This window comes from Pan troglodytes, chromosome 13, assembly GCF_028858775.2.
Source record: "Pan troglodytes isolate AG18354 chromosome 13, NHGRI_mPanTro3-v2.0_pri, whole genome shotgun sequence".
NCBI classification, from domain to species: Eukaryota; Metazoa; Chordata; class Mammalia; order Primates; family Hominidae; genus Pan; species Pan troglodytes.
This window is the reverse complement of record NC_072411.2, coordinates 105,015,183-105,032,237: the sequence shown is the minus strand read 5'-3', so window position 1 is coordinate 105,032,237 and position 17,055 is coordinate 105,015,183. Positions and strand designations below refer to the sequence as shown.

At 38.6% G+C, this 17,055-nt stretch overlaps 1 protein-coding gene across 30 annotated transcripts in view; it reads left to right on the top strand.

The window, feature by feature from the left end:
• Window positions 1-17,055, top strand: part of ICA1L (islet cell autoantigen 1 like) — a 94,782-nt gene that overhangs the window by 70,945 nt on the left and 6,782 nt on the right. For 19 of the 30 annotated variants that reach the window (XM_054677643.2, XM_063791599.1, XM_009444018.5 and 16 more), the window contains 2 exons: window positions 11,010-11,267; window positions 13,777-13,866. In XM_054677643.2, coding sequence (XP_054533618.1) covers window positions 11,010-11,267; window positions 13,777-13,866 — 348 coding nt within the window. The remainder of the gene's footprint in view (window positions 1-11,009; window positions 11,268-13,776; window positions 13,867-17,055) is intronic. The other 11 variants (XM_063791608.1, XM_054677646.2, XM_063791603.1 and 8 more) reach the window with 1 other exon arrangement.

Sequence of the window (17,055 nt, the reverse complement as noted above, 5' to 3'; positions counted from 1 at the left end):
TGTGGTCCCAGCTACTCCAGAAACTGAGGAGGAACGATCAGTTAAGTGTGGGTAGGTAGAGGCTGCAGTGAGCCAAGATTGCTCCACTGCACTCCAGCATGGTCGACAGAGGGACAACCTGTCTCAATAATAATAGTGATTTTTGGCTTAAAGTCTTCTTTATATTAGTAGAGCATAACTAGCTTTCTTTTATTAAATAATGTTTTCTTAGTAACCCTTTTCCATCCTTTTCCTTTCAATCTTCCCATGTCCTCTTCTTTTTTTTTTTTTTTTTTTTTTGAGATCGAGTCTTGCTCTGTCGCCCAGGCTGGAGTGCAGTGGTGCAAACTCAGCTCACTACGACCTCTGCCTCCTGGGTTCAAGCGATTCTCCTGCTTCGGCCTCCTGAGTAGCTGGGATTACAGGCACCCACCACCACACCCAGCTAATTTTTTAGTAGTGATGCGGTTTGGCCATGTTGGCCAGGCTGGTCTCGAACTCCTGACCTCAGGTGATCTGCCTGCTTTGGACTCCCAGAGTGCTGGGACTACAGGTGTGAGCCACCATGCCTAGCCCTCACCATGTCCTTATAACTGAGATACATCTCATAAACAAGGTTTAGTTGGATTTTTTTTTTAAGCCCAGTATGTCAACTTCTCATTCTTTTAACTGGCGAGTTTAGCCCATTTGTTTATTGTCACTATATTTGGACCTGTATTTTCTGTTTTCCATTTGTTTTGTCCTTCCAATTCCATTATTTTGTCTCCTGTTTTGGTTCATTTTGAACTATTTGAGGTTTTTTTTCATTTGTTTTAAAAGTTTTCTTCATCCTCCCCAACCCCTGCCATTTACTGATTTGAAAGTTATACATTTTATTTCCATTTCTGATTTTTCTAATTTTCTACAAATTAGAACATCATTCTTGTTTTATTAAAAAAATTGAGATTTACCAATATTTTTCCTGTCTTACTATTTCTTTCTATATTTCAGATCTTCATTGTGAGTTCATTTTCCTTTCTCCTTGACTACCTCCTTTAGTTTAGATACTTTTTTTTTCTTTTTTTGAGACAGAGTCTTGCTCTAATTCAATTTCTGTATCTGGCCGTTTTTAGGATATGCTCTTTGTTTTTGGTATTCTGCTCTTTCAGTACAGTGTGTCTAAATGTGCAATTTTTATTTTTTAATTTTTGCTGGTATAAATTGTATTTCTTTTATTTGTGCCTTTTACTAGTTCTGGAAACTGCTCAACCATTATTTTTTTTAGTGTGATAAAATATGCATGACTCAACTATTATCTTTAAAAATAGTCTCTCTCCTCCATTTTCTCTATTTTCTGCTTCCAGAACTCTAATAAGCTTATGGTGAACCTTTTCATTAATTCCTCATATATTTTAACTTCTCTGTCATGTTTTCATCCCCCTTTCCCTCTACAGTACATTCTAGGTAAGTTCTTCAGATCTGTTTCTCACTAATTGTCTCCTCTTGCATCTAATCTACTGTTTAATGTATACACCGAGGATTCTTTCCCCAACAACTATACTTTTTATTTATAAAAGCTCTATTTGTTGTTTTATAAATTTGCCTAATTTTTATAGTCCCTTGTTCTTTCTCACTTTTTGACTCACATCCATATCCAAAAATACAAATATCTGAAGTCCTTGGGGGGTCTAAATCTATTATTTGTTGGTTTACCCCAGCATTCTTGTGGTAGCTTGTTTCTTTAGTGATTTGTGAATACCAGCCAATATTTGTTTGCTCTTAATCTGTGGGACTCCTAGAGGCCTAGATAATTTTTTGCAAAAGAAAATTCATACTGCTTCTTCCCAGAGTCAAGGAATACTCACAGCCTGGTGACCACTTTAACCCTCTTCCAGAGCCTTTATTTTAATGTAGAATTGTGGGCTCGGCTCAGTTTCCTTGTGTTTGCCAAGGGCCTTGTCTGGCCGTGTCAGCACAGGCATTGCCCACAGCACACCTGCCTTTCTTCTTCGCTTGCTGCTTCTCTTTCCTAGCTCTGGTTTCAGCTTACATTTTTGTTGTTGTTTACTTCTAACAAGTCCAGCAATGCATTAAACCTGTATTTTATGTAGAGAAGCCAGGAGAACAGAGAAAAAAGTGTATTTTATAGATTTAGCAAGGATGGGACAAATTTTCTGAAGAATGTAAACATCCCAGACTTTGAGAAATTTTACTTTAAGAACTCTACTGAGGAAGTAATTAGAAATGCCCTCAAACATTTATGCTCTGAGGTATTCACTCAAATGGTGTTTCATATAATGGAATAAAAAACTAAGCCTTTGAGCTAGACCTTTCTCACTCATCTGCCTATCTTAATCCCAATTTCATGCATCTGTAGCATTAAAATAAAATGAAACCAAACTACATGAATCCATACCAAAAGCACTGTAAGGTAAAGCAGATCATTACTGAAAATGTCTGGGGAAGAGAGAGGACTGAGGTTACCCTTCATCTTATCCAGCAGCATTTCCTTAAAGATCCTTTAACACATCTCTCCATTCCCCAAACTCTATTTCTATAGCCTGAAACCTTCCTTGCTGTGACTCTGCCTCTGCATCACCAATACCTGTTCCCTTCCCCACAACCAGGATTCTTCTTCTCACTTATTTCTCCAGCCACCTCTGGAATCTTTTCCATTTCTAGATTTTCTCCTCTATTTTTTTCCTATATTCAACTAAAATCTTTACTGATAAAGTCCATTTGAAAATTTTTAAATCTTCTGTACATTTCTAACATTTTTATATTATGTATCTGAACTTAAAATCTAATTCATCCTTTAGCTTCCTTATCTTAAGGTTAAATCAGCCTGATTTACTTAAATCTTCCTTTTTAAATGTATTTTCCTTTTAATTACTTTGGTTGTTTTTACCTTTTTTTACTTTTCCCATATTCTTTTATAGTATCCCAAACTGAGCATAGAATTTTAATAATAGTGTAATAGAGCTATTACTTTGTCCTTAGATGTATTACATCCTTTAAGCTCTCTATACAGCAACACTTTCCACCCTTGTATGTAGGAGAAATTTACATTTCATTTTTTAAAATGGCCCTCATAATAGTTGAAGATGTTAGAAAGTATAAAAATCATATACTTTTTTTGTCTCTATGTGTGTCTATACTGAGTAAACCAATGACATAGAGATGGAATCCAATGTATACAGACTGGAGTATTAGAAAACTGACTCTCAAAAACTGGCTCCCATTGTTGCAATAGGGCACAATTATTTTTGTCTTGATATATAGGCTCAAAACTTGGAAGTAATTTTTTAGTAGAGTTTTGCCTATGGAGGTTTTGGTTTGTATATTTGACTTTTTAAATGTTTAAAACATTTAAAAACACACAAGACAGCGCTGTTTTGATCACAAAAGAGTATGCTATCTTTTGCCATATGTATGACCTTTCTTTTCCTGTGAGATCATTACTACTCAAGCTCTAGTTTAAGTGAAAAATGTGGAGATGCTGCTTTTCTGTCTCATGTATCTCAACCACCAGCAGTACAAGCCTCAGGAAATATTTGTTGAATGAATGAATACAATTGTTTGTATATCTAGTGTCATTAGATACTAGCAAAATAGTAAATGTCATTCAACATTAAATAAATTAAAATCACTATTTAAGAAACAAAAGTATGCCCCCAACGTTCTGGTTTCCTTATCTGTAAAATGAGGATCAAGACTAAATCAACTTTAAGGTACTTCCTAAGCATTAAATAACTACCTTGAATATCTTTCTCAAGCAATTAGGTTGTAAACATTTTCTCCTAGTTTGTCATTTGTCTTGTGACTTTGTTTCTTTAAATTTCTTTAAGTTAAAAAAATTTTTTTAAAGCTTTTAAATACAGTCCAATTGGTTAATCTTTTCTTTTATTGGATCTGGACTTTAGTCATAGTCAGGAAGCTTTTCCTAAACCCAGATTATAGAAGAATTCTCTTATGCTTTCTTCTGGTATTTATGTAGTATTATTTTTTACATTTAGGTCTTGAATTCATTTGAAGTTAATTTATGTGTAGAGTGTTAGCAATGGATCAAACGTTACCTTTTTTTTTCCCCCAAAGGCTATCCTTTATATAATTTTTTTTTTTTTTTTTAACAGTCTCGCTCTGTCATCCAGGCTGAAGAGCAGTGGCACGATCTTGGCTCACTGCAACCTTTGCCCCCTGGGTTCAAGCAATTCTTGTGCCTAAGCCTCCCAAATAGCCGGGATTACAGGTGTGCGCCACCATGCCCAGCTAATTTTTTGTATTTTTAGTAGAGATGGGGTTTCATCATGTGGCCAGGCTGGTCTCGAATTCCTGGCCTCAAGTGATCTGCCCACCTCAGCCTCCCAAAGTGCTAGGATTACAGACGTGAGCCACCGCGCCCAGCCCTTTATATAATTTTTTAAAATGCCATCTTTGTCCTAGTATTGAGATAACATCTTGTCATATACTATATTTCTTTTTCTACTTGGGTGTATTTCTAGACTTTGTTTATATTTCAAATGGTGTGTGCATGCACCAGTGCATGCCACATAGTTGTTTTTTTTCTTTTTTTTTGAGATGGAGTTTCGCCCTCATTGCCCAGGCTGGAGTGCAATGGTGCAATCTTGGCTCACTGCAACCTCTGCCTCCCAGGTTCAAGCGATTCTCCTGCCTCAGCCTCCCAAGTAGCTGGGATTACAGGCATGCGCCACCATGCCTGGCTAATTTTGTATTTTTAGTAGAAGCAAAGTTTCTCGATGTTGGTCAGGCTGGTCTTGAATTCCTGACCTCAGGTGATCTGCCTGCCTCTGGATTATAGGCGTGGGCCACCACTCCCGGCCCACATAGTTTTAATTATAGAAACTTTCTTGTAGTTTTAGGGCTGGGCGCGGTGGCTCATGCCTGTAATCCCAGCACTTTGGGAGGCCGAGGTGGGCAGATCACCTGAGGTCGGGAGTTCGAGATCAGCCTGGCTAACATGGTGAAACCCTGTCTCTACTAAATATACAAAATTAACTGGGCATGGTGGCGCATGCCTGTAGTCCCAGCTACTCGGGAGGCTGAGGCAGGAGAATCAAAAAAAAAAAAAAGAAAAGAAAACTTTCTTGTAGTTTTAGTATCTGGTAAGGCTAGAATCCCCCCTCCTTTTTTTTTTTTTATTATTTTCTTAGCTATTTTTGCATGTTTACTTTTTCAATTTGAATATAAAATTGTGGGGCTTTATTAAAAAGCTCGGTACTTTATTGTAATCACATTAAATGTGAAAACTGACAGGTTGATCATGTTGAGACATCCTCATGAAAAACAAGGGCCATCCTTCCATTTGTTAAAGTTTACTTGTATATCTTTCAGACTTTTTTTTTCATACAGGTTTTGAACACTTCCCATTGTTTATTTCTATGTATTTTATCTTTCTGGTTGCTATTGTAAATGAGGTTTTCTTTTCCATTATATATTTTCATTGGTCATTTTGTATATATGAATGCTATTCACTTTTGCATGTTAGTTTTATATCCTGGTATATAGCTGAATTCTTTTATTATTTGAGTTATGTCATCTGAAAATAGAGATAATCTTGTTTTTTTCTTCTTACCAACTCATAGATTTCTCGTTTAATTACATTGGCTACTACCTTCAGAACAATGTTAACTAGTAGTGAACATTTCCTGACTTCAGTGGAAATGCCTATAATATTTCTGAACTAAGATGCTGGCTTTGGACACAGATAATTTCATGATGTTAAGGAAGCATCCATCCATACTTACTTTCTTAAGAATTTTTATTAGGAATGGTTGTTGTTTTTTTTTTTTTTTTTTTGAGATGGAGTCTCACTGTGTCGCGCAGGCAGGAGTACAGTGGTGAGATCTTGGCTCACTGCAACCTCTGCCTCCTGGGTTCAAGCGATTCTCATGCTTCAGCCTCCCAAGTAGCTGGGATTACAGGTGCATACCACCACACCTGGCTAATAGTTGTTGAATTTTGTTGGCAGCTTTTTCAGTATCTATGTCAGCAATTATTTGCTTTTTCTTCTTAAATATATTAATATGATGAACTATAATAATAGGTTTCCTGATATTATATCATGTTTGCATTCCAGTTGTAAGTCCAGCTTTGTCATTTTGTACTACTCTGCTTGCTAATATTTTACTACTCTTTTTGCATTCTTTTTTTTTTTTTGAGCTGGAGTTTCACTCGTTGCCCCGGCTGGAGCACAATGGCACATTCTTGGCTCACTGCAACCTCTGCCTCCCAGGTTCAAGCAATTCTCCTGCCTCAGCCTCCCAAGTAGCTGGGATTACAGGTGCACGCCACCATGCCTGGCTAATTTTGTATTTTTAGTAGAGATGGGGTTTCACCATGTTGGTCAGGCTGGTCTCAAACTCCTGACCTCAGGTGCTCCACCAGCCTCGGCCTCCCAAAGTTCTGGGATTACAGGCATGAGCCACCACACCTGGCTCTTTTTGCATTCTTCCTTTTTTTTTTTTTTTTTTAGATGGGGTCTCTCTCTGTTACCCAGGCTGGAGTGCAGTGGTGTGATCTCTGCTCACTGGAACCTCCACCTCCCAGGTTCAAGCAGTTCTCCCTGGCTCAGCCTCCTGAGTAGCTGGGATTACATGCACCTGCCACCACACCTGGCTAATTTTTTTTTTTTAGTAGAGACGGGATATTGCCATGTTGGCCATGCTGGTCTTGAACTCCTGACCTCAGGTGATCCGCCCGCCTCAGCTTCCCAAAGTGCTGGGATTTGCTAAGTGTGAGCCACTGTGCCCGGCCTCTTATTCATTTCTTAACCTATGAAAACATCTAGGTCTAATGCTTTCTTGTACATGTGTGTTTTTTGTCTCTCTCTATAGAAATCAGTCTGTTTAAGCTTTTAATCTGTACTGGGATTGATTTTAGTAAATTACATTTTTCTAAGAAGTTATTCATTTTGTCTAGACTTTTAAATTTATTTGCAATAGAGTTGTACAAAATTTATTTTTAACAGCTCTATTTAGGTATAATTTAAATACCATAAATTTCACCCATTCTAACAGTTCCTAATTTTTAGAAAATTTAGATTATGCAACCATTACCACAGTTGGATATTAGAATGTTTCCATTACCCCCCAAATTCTCTCATGCTTGTTTTAAATTAATCTCTGATTCACTCCAAGCTGTAGGTAATTAGTAATCTGTTTTTGTCTCTATAAATTTGCCTTTTCTGGACATTCCATATAAATGAAGCCATACAAAAGGTAGTCCTTTATTTCTGGCATCTTCCACTTAATGGTTTTTAGAGTCATCCATGTTGTTGTATATATCAGTAGTTTATTATTATTATTTTTTAATTTTTTGAGACCGAGTCTCACTCTGTCGCCCAGGCTGGAGTGCAGTGGCGCGATCTTGGCCCACTGCAACCTGCCTTCTGGGTTCAAGTGATTCTCCTGCCTCAGCCTCCCCAGTAGCTGGGACTACAGGCGTGTGTCACCATGCCCGGCTAATTTGTTCTATATTTTTAGTAGAGATGGGGTTTCACTGTGTTAGCCAGGATGGTCTCGATCTCCTGACCTTGTGATCTGCCCGCCTCAGCCTCACAAAGTGCTGGAATTACAGGTGTGAGCCACTGCACCTGGCCAGTTTATTACTTTTTATTAAGCAATAGTATTCCATTGTATGGATATACCATCTTATGTTTACTTATTTACCAGTTGATGGACATTTGGGTTGTTTATAATTTTTGGCTATTATACTACTACTACTACTGAACATTCATGTACTTCTCTTTGTGCAGGCATACATTGTCATTTTCCTTGGTTAGATTCCCAGGAGTGAAATTGCTAGGTTGTATGGTGAATTTAACTTCTTAAGGAACTGCCAAACTTTTTTCAAAATAATTGCACCATTTTATTTCCACCAGCAAAGTGTGAGGGTTCTAGTTTCTCCACATCTTTGCCAACATTTGGTATTGTCTATATTTTATTTTATTTTTTGAGATGGAGTCTCGCTTTGTCACCCAGGCTAGAGTGCAGTGGCATGATCTCAGCTCACTGCCATCTCCACTTCCTGGGTTCAAGTGGTTCTCCTGCCTCAGCCTCCTGAGTAGCTGGGATTAGAGGCATGTGCCACTACACCCAGCTAATTTTTGTATTTTTAGTAGAGATGGAGTTTCACTATGTTGGCCAGGCTGGTCTCAAACTCCTGGCCTCAAGTGATCCACCTGCCTCAGCCTTCCAAAGTGCTGGGATTACAGACATGAGCCACCGTGCCTGGTATATTTTAAGTAACAGTTATTCTAGTGCTTTTGTTTTTTTGAGACAAGAGTTTTGCTCTTGTTGCCCAGGCTTGAGTGCAATGGTGCAATCTCAGCTCACTGCAACCTCCACCTCCCAGGTTCAAGTGATTCTCCAACCTTGCCTCCTGAGTAGCTGGGATTACAGGCATGCGCCACCACGCCTGGCTAATTTTGTATTTTTAGTAGAGACAGGGTCTTGCCATGTTGGCCAGGCTGGTCTCAAACTCCTGACCTAAGGAGATCCACCTGCCTCAGCCTCCCAAAGTGTTGGGATTACAGGTGTGAGCCACAGTGCCTGGCTATTCTAGTGCTTTTAATTTGTAGCTTTGATTTGCATTTCTCCAGTGACTGATGGTGTTGAGACTCTTTTCATGTGCTATTGTCCATTCGTGTATCTTCCTTACTGACAAATCTATTCAACTCTATTGACCATTATTTAACTGGGTTGCTTATCTTATTAAGTTGTAAGAGTTTATATATTTTTTATAAAGCCCTTTATCAGATATATGACTTGTAAATATTTTGTCCCAGTCTTTTTATTTTCTCGATTTTGCCTTTGGAAGCACAAAATTCTTTGTAAGTCCAAGTTATCATTTTTGCTTCTTCCAGCTGATTGCTCTATTGATTTCAACAGTCCCTGGAGCATAAATTGTTCCACACAATAAACCAATCAAATCTGGACTCATTTAAAGAAACAGTTCTTAAGGCCACTGAAATTTGTGGTGACCCCAGCTGGCTTTTTCCCTGGTTCCTTCAGGCAAAGCAGCTGGCCTACAGTTTAGCCTACATGTTGAGACTCATACACTATAAGTCTTCTCCAGTTGCCTTTTACTAAAACCTCCACTGTTTTGAGAGCATCCTTAGGGTTGAATTTCTCTACACTCTGTTACAAATGAAGTCAGTGACTTTGGAAAGGGATTAGGAACCATCAGTTTTATGGTTGGCTTCTCCCTCACTCCCTGCAAGGAAAATCTCTGAATCAGAGCTTGAGCTGGGAGTGGGGACAATGGCATACTTCTTTCTGAGTGTCATTCTTGCTCTAGGAGCTGAGGAGAGTGACGGTAGCCTTAGGTCTTCTTGGCTTGCCTCTTTCTTCATGAAACCACCACTTTACTAGCAGGGTCAAGTGATCAGGGGCCCTATATTCTTAGCACACTACACCAAACTCAGACTTCCCAACCCATGAGGGATCTGGGGAGGAGATGGGAGCCTCTATTATCTATTGACTGCACTCACCTAGGACTTAGCCTCAGCAACAGGTAACTGGGGACGGGATGTGAAATGCTGGCATCTTACTCCTCCTGGGAAGCTAGCCCTTGACTGACAGCTGGAGAGAGAAGGAGCCCTGTGTTCTGGCTGCACCAGACTGGAGTGGAATCTCCATCTTGCTAAGTTGGAAAGCGGGAAGATGGGACTGGTTCTCAGTTCAAATACCACAAACTCTTGCTGTTTTTCCTAAATTATAGTAGATTTTCTTAAGTAAATATTTCTTCATTTGCTGCATATCCTTGGGACCATTTCCAGAGATTTTAAATGCTTATTTATTTTGAAAAATAACTTTCACCAATTATGCTGGGGTGCAGGTCCGTGATGCCTCTCCCTTTCATTTTTATTGATAAAAATGTTTAAGGGATGGGATTTTTCCTTTGTTCATGCCATTTAAGTATTATTTTGTCAAAAGGTAAAATTACAACAAATTTAAAGACCTCAATTGGCTTTTATTTGCAATTCTAGAATCAGGCAACACCCCATTCTGTAACATGGAATGAGTGTTCTGAGGAGGTTGGTTTTATAGACAGAAAAGGACCAGGGAAAGCAGAAACAGAAAACAAAAAGTGGATTGATCATTGCAGTTACTTTTCTTGTAAGGGTTAAAGCAGAGGGGACTTCCTTATCATGCCAGCTAGGACTGGCCTGCTTGGGGACTTGGCTATGATGTCTCTCTCCTGATTTCTTGAAAGGCCAGATAACTTAGTTTGGTTTGGTGATATGGAACTTTAGCATGAGTGACTCCATTTTGGTTTGGTCTGTTGGGTCTAGTACGAGAGCTCAGTCCAAACCAATGGTCTTCTATACATTTTACTTAACACCATGGATTATGATATAAAATATTTTCTTCATCATTATTTTTCCGAAAGTCCATTCCCTTTTCAACGTTGTTTGGTAGAAGGTTTTAAGATTTACAGGTGTAACAACCTTTTTGTTTTTATAGTTTCATTTTAGAATTGTCTTTTTATTGCATTATGATCAGAGCATGTTGTTTGTAATGTTCCTACTTTAAGAACACAATTTTTGTGTGTGTGTGCCTTAGTATAATCAACTTTTGTACATTTTCAATGTGTGGTTAAGAAGAATGTTTCTATTACCAGGGTTTGTGTTATCCAAAATAACTACATTATTGATTATGCTCTTTTGATCTTTTTTATCTGTTGTCCTCTTGGCCTGTTTTTTAGTCAGAGTGGTATATTAAAGTCTCGTATTATTAATTTGTTTCTATGTCTTTTGCATCTCCTTTGGTTTCTGACTTAGGTGGTAGCTTAATTATTTCATATATAGCATTCATAATGGTTATATCTTCATTGTTAAATGTGGCCATTTTGACCTAAATCCTGCCTAATTAGAAATAACTTTCACATAAACTTCCAGTCACTTTAGTTGTTTGTTTAAAATTGTTAATACAGTATGAAAACAATGAAACAAATTTGATTTATCCTATGGTCTTATTCTCATTTCCTAAAATCAAAAAAGCCTTTCTGTTTTTATTTACACTCAATAGTTGCAAAAGATCTACCTGTAGATTCATTGGAAGGAGAAGATTTTGAGAAGGAATTCTCATTTCTGAACAACCTCCTAAGTTCTGGTTCTTCAAGTACTAGTGAATTTACCCAAGAATGCCAGACTGCCTTTGGGAGCCCCAGTGCCAGTCTCACATCCCAGGAGCCTTCCATGGGGTCTGAGCCCCTCGCTCATTCTTCTCGATTCCTTCCTTCACAACTCTTTGACCTTGGCTTTCATGTGGCTGGAGCATTCAACAGTAAGTGTCTATGAAACATTTGGACATATGTGCTTTACTTTATCTTTGTGAAGCAAAATGGTGTGCTTATTGATGCTAGAACCAACAAGCAGATTGATTTTAACGTCAGCACTACTAGATAAAATCTGCAGTCCACCAATCAACTGGAAAAATATTAGTCACCTCAGGAATCTGTCAACAAGACTGAAACAAGGGCTGTTTCCCTGCCCACCTTCACCAGACCCCATGTTTTCTTCACTGATTTCCCCAGGCATCTGGTTTAAAACACTTGACCTGCTAATTACTCCTACCTAGGGCAGTCAATACTGTTTCTTCCATCAAGCAAAACTTGCTGTGTTCAGAGTTGACAAGAGGAAAAAGAACAGCTCTGGAGGCTGGTTCCCTTTCTGGGCAAGGCAGCAGGAGAAGAGAGTCCACCATCCTGTGTCCAACCCTGCACCTTGGGGGTCACTTTGCTTCCCACATCCATATTGGTTACCAAATCCTGTCAGTTCTGTTTCTGAAACCTGTCTCAAATTTCCCACTCCTCTCTGCCTCAACACCAGAGCCATTTAGAGCCTCATTTGGTTTCCTAGGTTACTGCAAGAGTTCCTCACAGGTCTCCAACCCCCAATTCATTCTCCACACTTCTGTGGAATTCTCTCTTCAAGCAGCATATTCTGATGTCAGCACCTGGCTTACATTTTATAAAATGAAACACCATGGTTTCCAGGGATAAAACCTGCCTATGTCGCATTTCCACCCATATCTCCTATCTCCTACTGAAGTGAAGGAAGAATACTTGCGGTTTTCTATAATCACACTGAGTGCTCCACAGCCCTCTGATGCATCTGTCTGTGCTTGTGTTGCTTCTTCTGCTTCTGATGTTCAGTAATGGAGCTTGGACGTGGGCCTGAGTATTAGATCCCAATCCAGTGTTTTCTCCATGATTGTCAGTCCTTGAAGTCCTCCTCAGTACTGCCAAATGGAAATGGTTTCTCCCTCCTCCCGTGGTGCTTTGCTTTATCTATTTTCATGGTTCTAATCCTACTTTATCTTGCTTTATATTCCAGTCTCTCACATCCTAGATTTTAACCCCTGGACGGGGGGACCCCTCACGGCACTTCACAGTGTCTTAATGCATTGTACTTTGTATTAAATACTGAGGTACATGCTCTATCTACAAGCATCCCAAGGGCATGATATGTGGAGTGAGTCATCTTTGTACTTTCTATGACAGCAGCATGTTGTTAGCTCAATTAATAAACTAAATGTTAAATAATCACTCAGTAAGAATTGATTGAATAGAATAAAAGTAAGAATAGACAATATTATTTGATAAAGAGGCACTCTATCTGGGATAATTCAGATGTTTTTGCTACAGTAACATCTTTAAAAATATTTATTCTTGTGTGGCATACCAATGGCTCAGTAGCTATAAAGATTTACAAACTGATTTCATTCTCCACTATCAACTCCTCCCTCTTCCTCCATAACTTGCCACGTCTCTAGCAGCACTGAACTTTTAGTTTCTGGCAATGCAATTATCAACAATATTTTTTCACTACTCAAGATATGTGCTCTGATCCCTACCTGTAGGCAGACAGGATATTCCCATTTAATAGCTGAACAGTTGAAAACCACAGTATTTGAGTAACTTGCTCAAGGTCATCAGACAGTTTAAATAGTTAAGACGGGACCAAAATCTGCCCCTGCCTCTTTGTGCAGAACTCGACTTTACCAGTCTTTCCTTTATATTTACTTTTCTCTCTCCTGTGGTACAGACCAGGAAAGGGAGCTTCCCTGGGAATTAAAAGATCTGTGTTTGAGGAACCCTATCTACATTGGGCCTCAGATCTTTTCTATACAAGGAAGGGATTAGGCAGGATAATCTAAATTCCTTTCTAGTGCTGTGCCTTAATCATAGCATAAATGGTTTTTCATGTTGTAGCAAACATTTCTCCACATTCCCATAGAGTATTCATAATGACATTTTAATTACAAAGTACTGTCATTTTATACAACATAATCTACCTGATTCCTTCCTTATTGTTTCTACTTGTTCATTATTACAGATAATGCTGCAAAAAAAAAAAATCATGCATGTACTTCTTCCTTCAGCTAAATTATTTCCTTAAGAAAAATTGCTAGGAATGGGATCACTGAGTCCAAGGGTATGAGCATATTTATAGGTTTCAGCATTCCAATTATCAGGCCTGTTCCTTCCCTTCTTGACTCTTTAGAACTTCTTCCTATACCTTTTGCATTTCAATTATTTTTTAAACATCCCACATATTTATTTCAAAACCACTTTGAAAAATGTAAGGAAGTCGGATCCAACTCTATCTGAAACTAAGATGATTAAAATATATGACTATAGATAAATTTTCAGTATTTTATACCTCTTATACTATAGAATCTTACCCAGATACAAAGACTGGAGGACTTAGATATTTTTACCTTTTCTTGTTTTTCTGATGCTGCTTCCTATTTGATTAACAATGGACAATTTTTACTTCTTTTATCCCAGACTGGGTCTCCCAAGAGGAATCAGAGCTTTGTCTTTCACACACTGATAACCAGCCAGTGCCTTCACAGAGTCCAAAGAAATTAACAAGATGTAAGTTATTTATTTAAATATTCTTTATCATTGCTTTAAGAATCAGTTGAATTCCGATAAATTTAGAAAAGGATCACTTTATATTGTTTTCACCTCATTGTCCTGAAAAAGTTTAATAATGAGTTATTATTAAAATGAAAGCTATACTGCTTATCCCTCAATGTGGAAAGCATTGAATAGAAATTGAGCTTGGGGCCAAGCATGGTGGCTCATGCCTGTAATCCTGGACTTTGGGAGGGCTAGGCAGGCGGACTGCCCAAGGTTAGGAGTTGGAGACCAGCCTGGGCAACATGGTGAAACCCCAACTCTACTAAAATACAACAACAAAAAAATTAGCCAAGCATGGTGGCGGGCACCTGTAGTCCCAGCTAATCGGGAGGCTGAGGCAGAATTGTTCTAACCCGGGAGGCAGAGGTTGCAGTGAGCCAAGATTGTGCCACTGCACTCACTCCAGCCTGGGCAACAGAGCAAGACTGTCTCCAAAAGAAAAGAAAGAAAGAAACTGTGAGCTTGACAAAGTGTACTACATTTTGTACTGTAATCTTTTATAGTTTGTGTTAAGGTTTGTTGGTAATGGATGTAAAATTAGGGATACAAGATGCTTTCTGATTACAGGATGCCTATTGACAAAGAATGCATTCAAGCACTTAAGTTGGTTACCATATTAACCTTTTCTTTTCTTTTAATTGAGACAGAGTCTCGCTGTCACCCAGGCTGGAGTGCAATGGTACAATCTCGGCTCACTGCAACCTCCGCCTCCTGGGTCCAAGCGATTCTCCTGCCTCAGCCTCCCAGATAGCTGGTACTATAGGCACATGCCACAATGCCCAGCTAATTTTTTGTATTTTTAGTAGAGACAGGGTTTCACTATGCTACCCAGGATGGTCTCGATCTCCTGACCTCATGATCCGCCCGCCTCAAGCTCCCAAACTGCTAGGATTACAGGCATGAGCCACCATGCCCAGCCCATATTAACCATTTTTAAGAGTACAGTTCGGTAATATTAAGCATGTTCATACTGCTGTGAAACAGATCTTCAGAACTTTTTTATCTTGTAAATCTGAAACTTTATACCCGTTAACCCCTTCTCCTAAGTCCCTGGTAACCACCATTCTGCTTTCTCTGAGTCTGATTACTTTAGATACCTCATACAACTGAAATAATGCAGTATTTGGCTTTTTTGTGACTGGCTTATTTCATTTTGCATAATGTCCTCAAGGTTCATCCTGTAGCAAGTGACTGGATTTCCTTCCTTTATAAGGCTGAATAATACTCTATTTGATAGATACAACACAACTGGTTATCTGTTGATCCATGGATCACATTTTTTAAACAGCTTACTGAGATATAATTCATTCCCTTCACTGGTCAATACTCTGCTGTAAACAAGAGACCTCTCTTATCCTCAACTCATTTATTTATTATCAATATAGATTCATATGTTTTCTTTTGTTGTTGTTTTTTTGGAGACAGAGTCGCCCAGGCTGGAGTGCAGTGGTGCCATGTTGGCTCACTGCAACCTCCGCCTCCCAGGTTCAAGTGATTCTCCTGCCTCAGCCTCCTAAAGTAGCTGGGTCTACAGACATGTACCACCACGCCTGGCCAATTTTTGTGTAGAGATGGGGTTTCACCATGCTGGCCAGGCTGGTCTTGAACTCCTGACCTCAAGTGATCCACCTGCCTCGGCCTCCCAAAGTGCTGGGGTTACAGGTGTGGGTCACTGGACCTGGCCTGATTCCTATGTTTTCAGTGGTTTATAATCACCACTGAACTTATTGATTCTGGTGCTCACATTGTTCCTGTGTTGGCCAGTGGGAGCCCTTTCAGGCTGACTTCTGAATCCTTGTGATATCAGTATCTTTAAATTTTGAAATAATTTCAGACTTATAGAAAGACTACAGAAGTTAATACAAAATACTACTATACATTCTTCACTTAGGTTTCCAAAATGTTACCATGTTTGCTTTACACTCATTCTCTTTCTTCCCCACCCCCCCATCATATACATATAAATTTCTTCTGAACTGAAATAAATAGTTTAAGTAGCAGACATGATGCCTCTCTGCCACTAAATATTCATTGTCTATTTCCTAAAAACAAGGACATTCTTTTACATAATTACAGTACAAGTCAAAATCAGGAAATTAACATTGCCATAGGACCATTATCTACTGTAGATCTTATTCAGAGTTTGTCAATTATCCCACTAATGTCTCAACTTCATTTTAGTTTTTCATAGTCTAGGATCCAATCCAGGATCACACATTGCATTTAGTAAAGTCTCTTTAGTCTTCTAATCTGGAACAGTTCCTCAATCTTTGTGTCTCATGACCTTGACATTTTTGCAGTGTACAGGTCATTTATTTTGAATATTCCTTGAATTTGGGTTTAGCTAATGTTTTTTCATAATTAGACCCAGGTTATGCATTTTGGCAGGACTACCAGTGCAGGAATGGTGTTGTGCCTTAGTAAATCCTATCAGGGGGTGCATGATGTCTATTTTGTTTCACTTCTGGTGATGTTAAACCTGATCACTTGGTTATGGTGGTATCTGTCACGTTTCTCCATTACAAAGTGACTGCTGTATTTTTCCCTTTGTAATTCGTAAGTATCTTGTGGGAAGTGTTTTGAAATACTGCAAATGGTTTGTTTCTACTGAAGTTTTGCCCACTAATTTAGCATTCACTGATAATTCTTCCATGAAATATTTATTACTGTAGTTGTTGCCAAACGGTGATTTTCTATTTCCTCATTCCCTCTCTATTTACAAGTTAGTGTTCTATTGAATGGGAAAGCTTTCCCTTTTTCCCTACTTATTTACTTATTCATTGATATCAGTGTGGACTCCTGGAATCTATTTTACTCTTCCCAGTACTTTGAGGTCAGCCAGTAGGGGAAACCCTCAATTCCAAGCAAATCACAGATTTCACACTGGCAGGTTCAGAATACAGCCATCCCTCAGGGATTCAGAGTACTTATAGTTATACTTTTCTTTTTAAAAACCAGCTAAAACAAGTTGTGCTTAATCATTTAAAACAGACACTATAAAGTAAATAAATTTCAGAAACAAACACAAAAAAGCAAAGGCACTATTTACCTCTAATTCTTGAGGCTGATTTTCAAGGAAAAATTTAGGGGGAAAAAAAAAACTTCTCACCAAGAAGGTACAACAAAACTAAACTTAAGAAT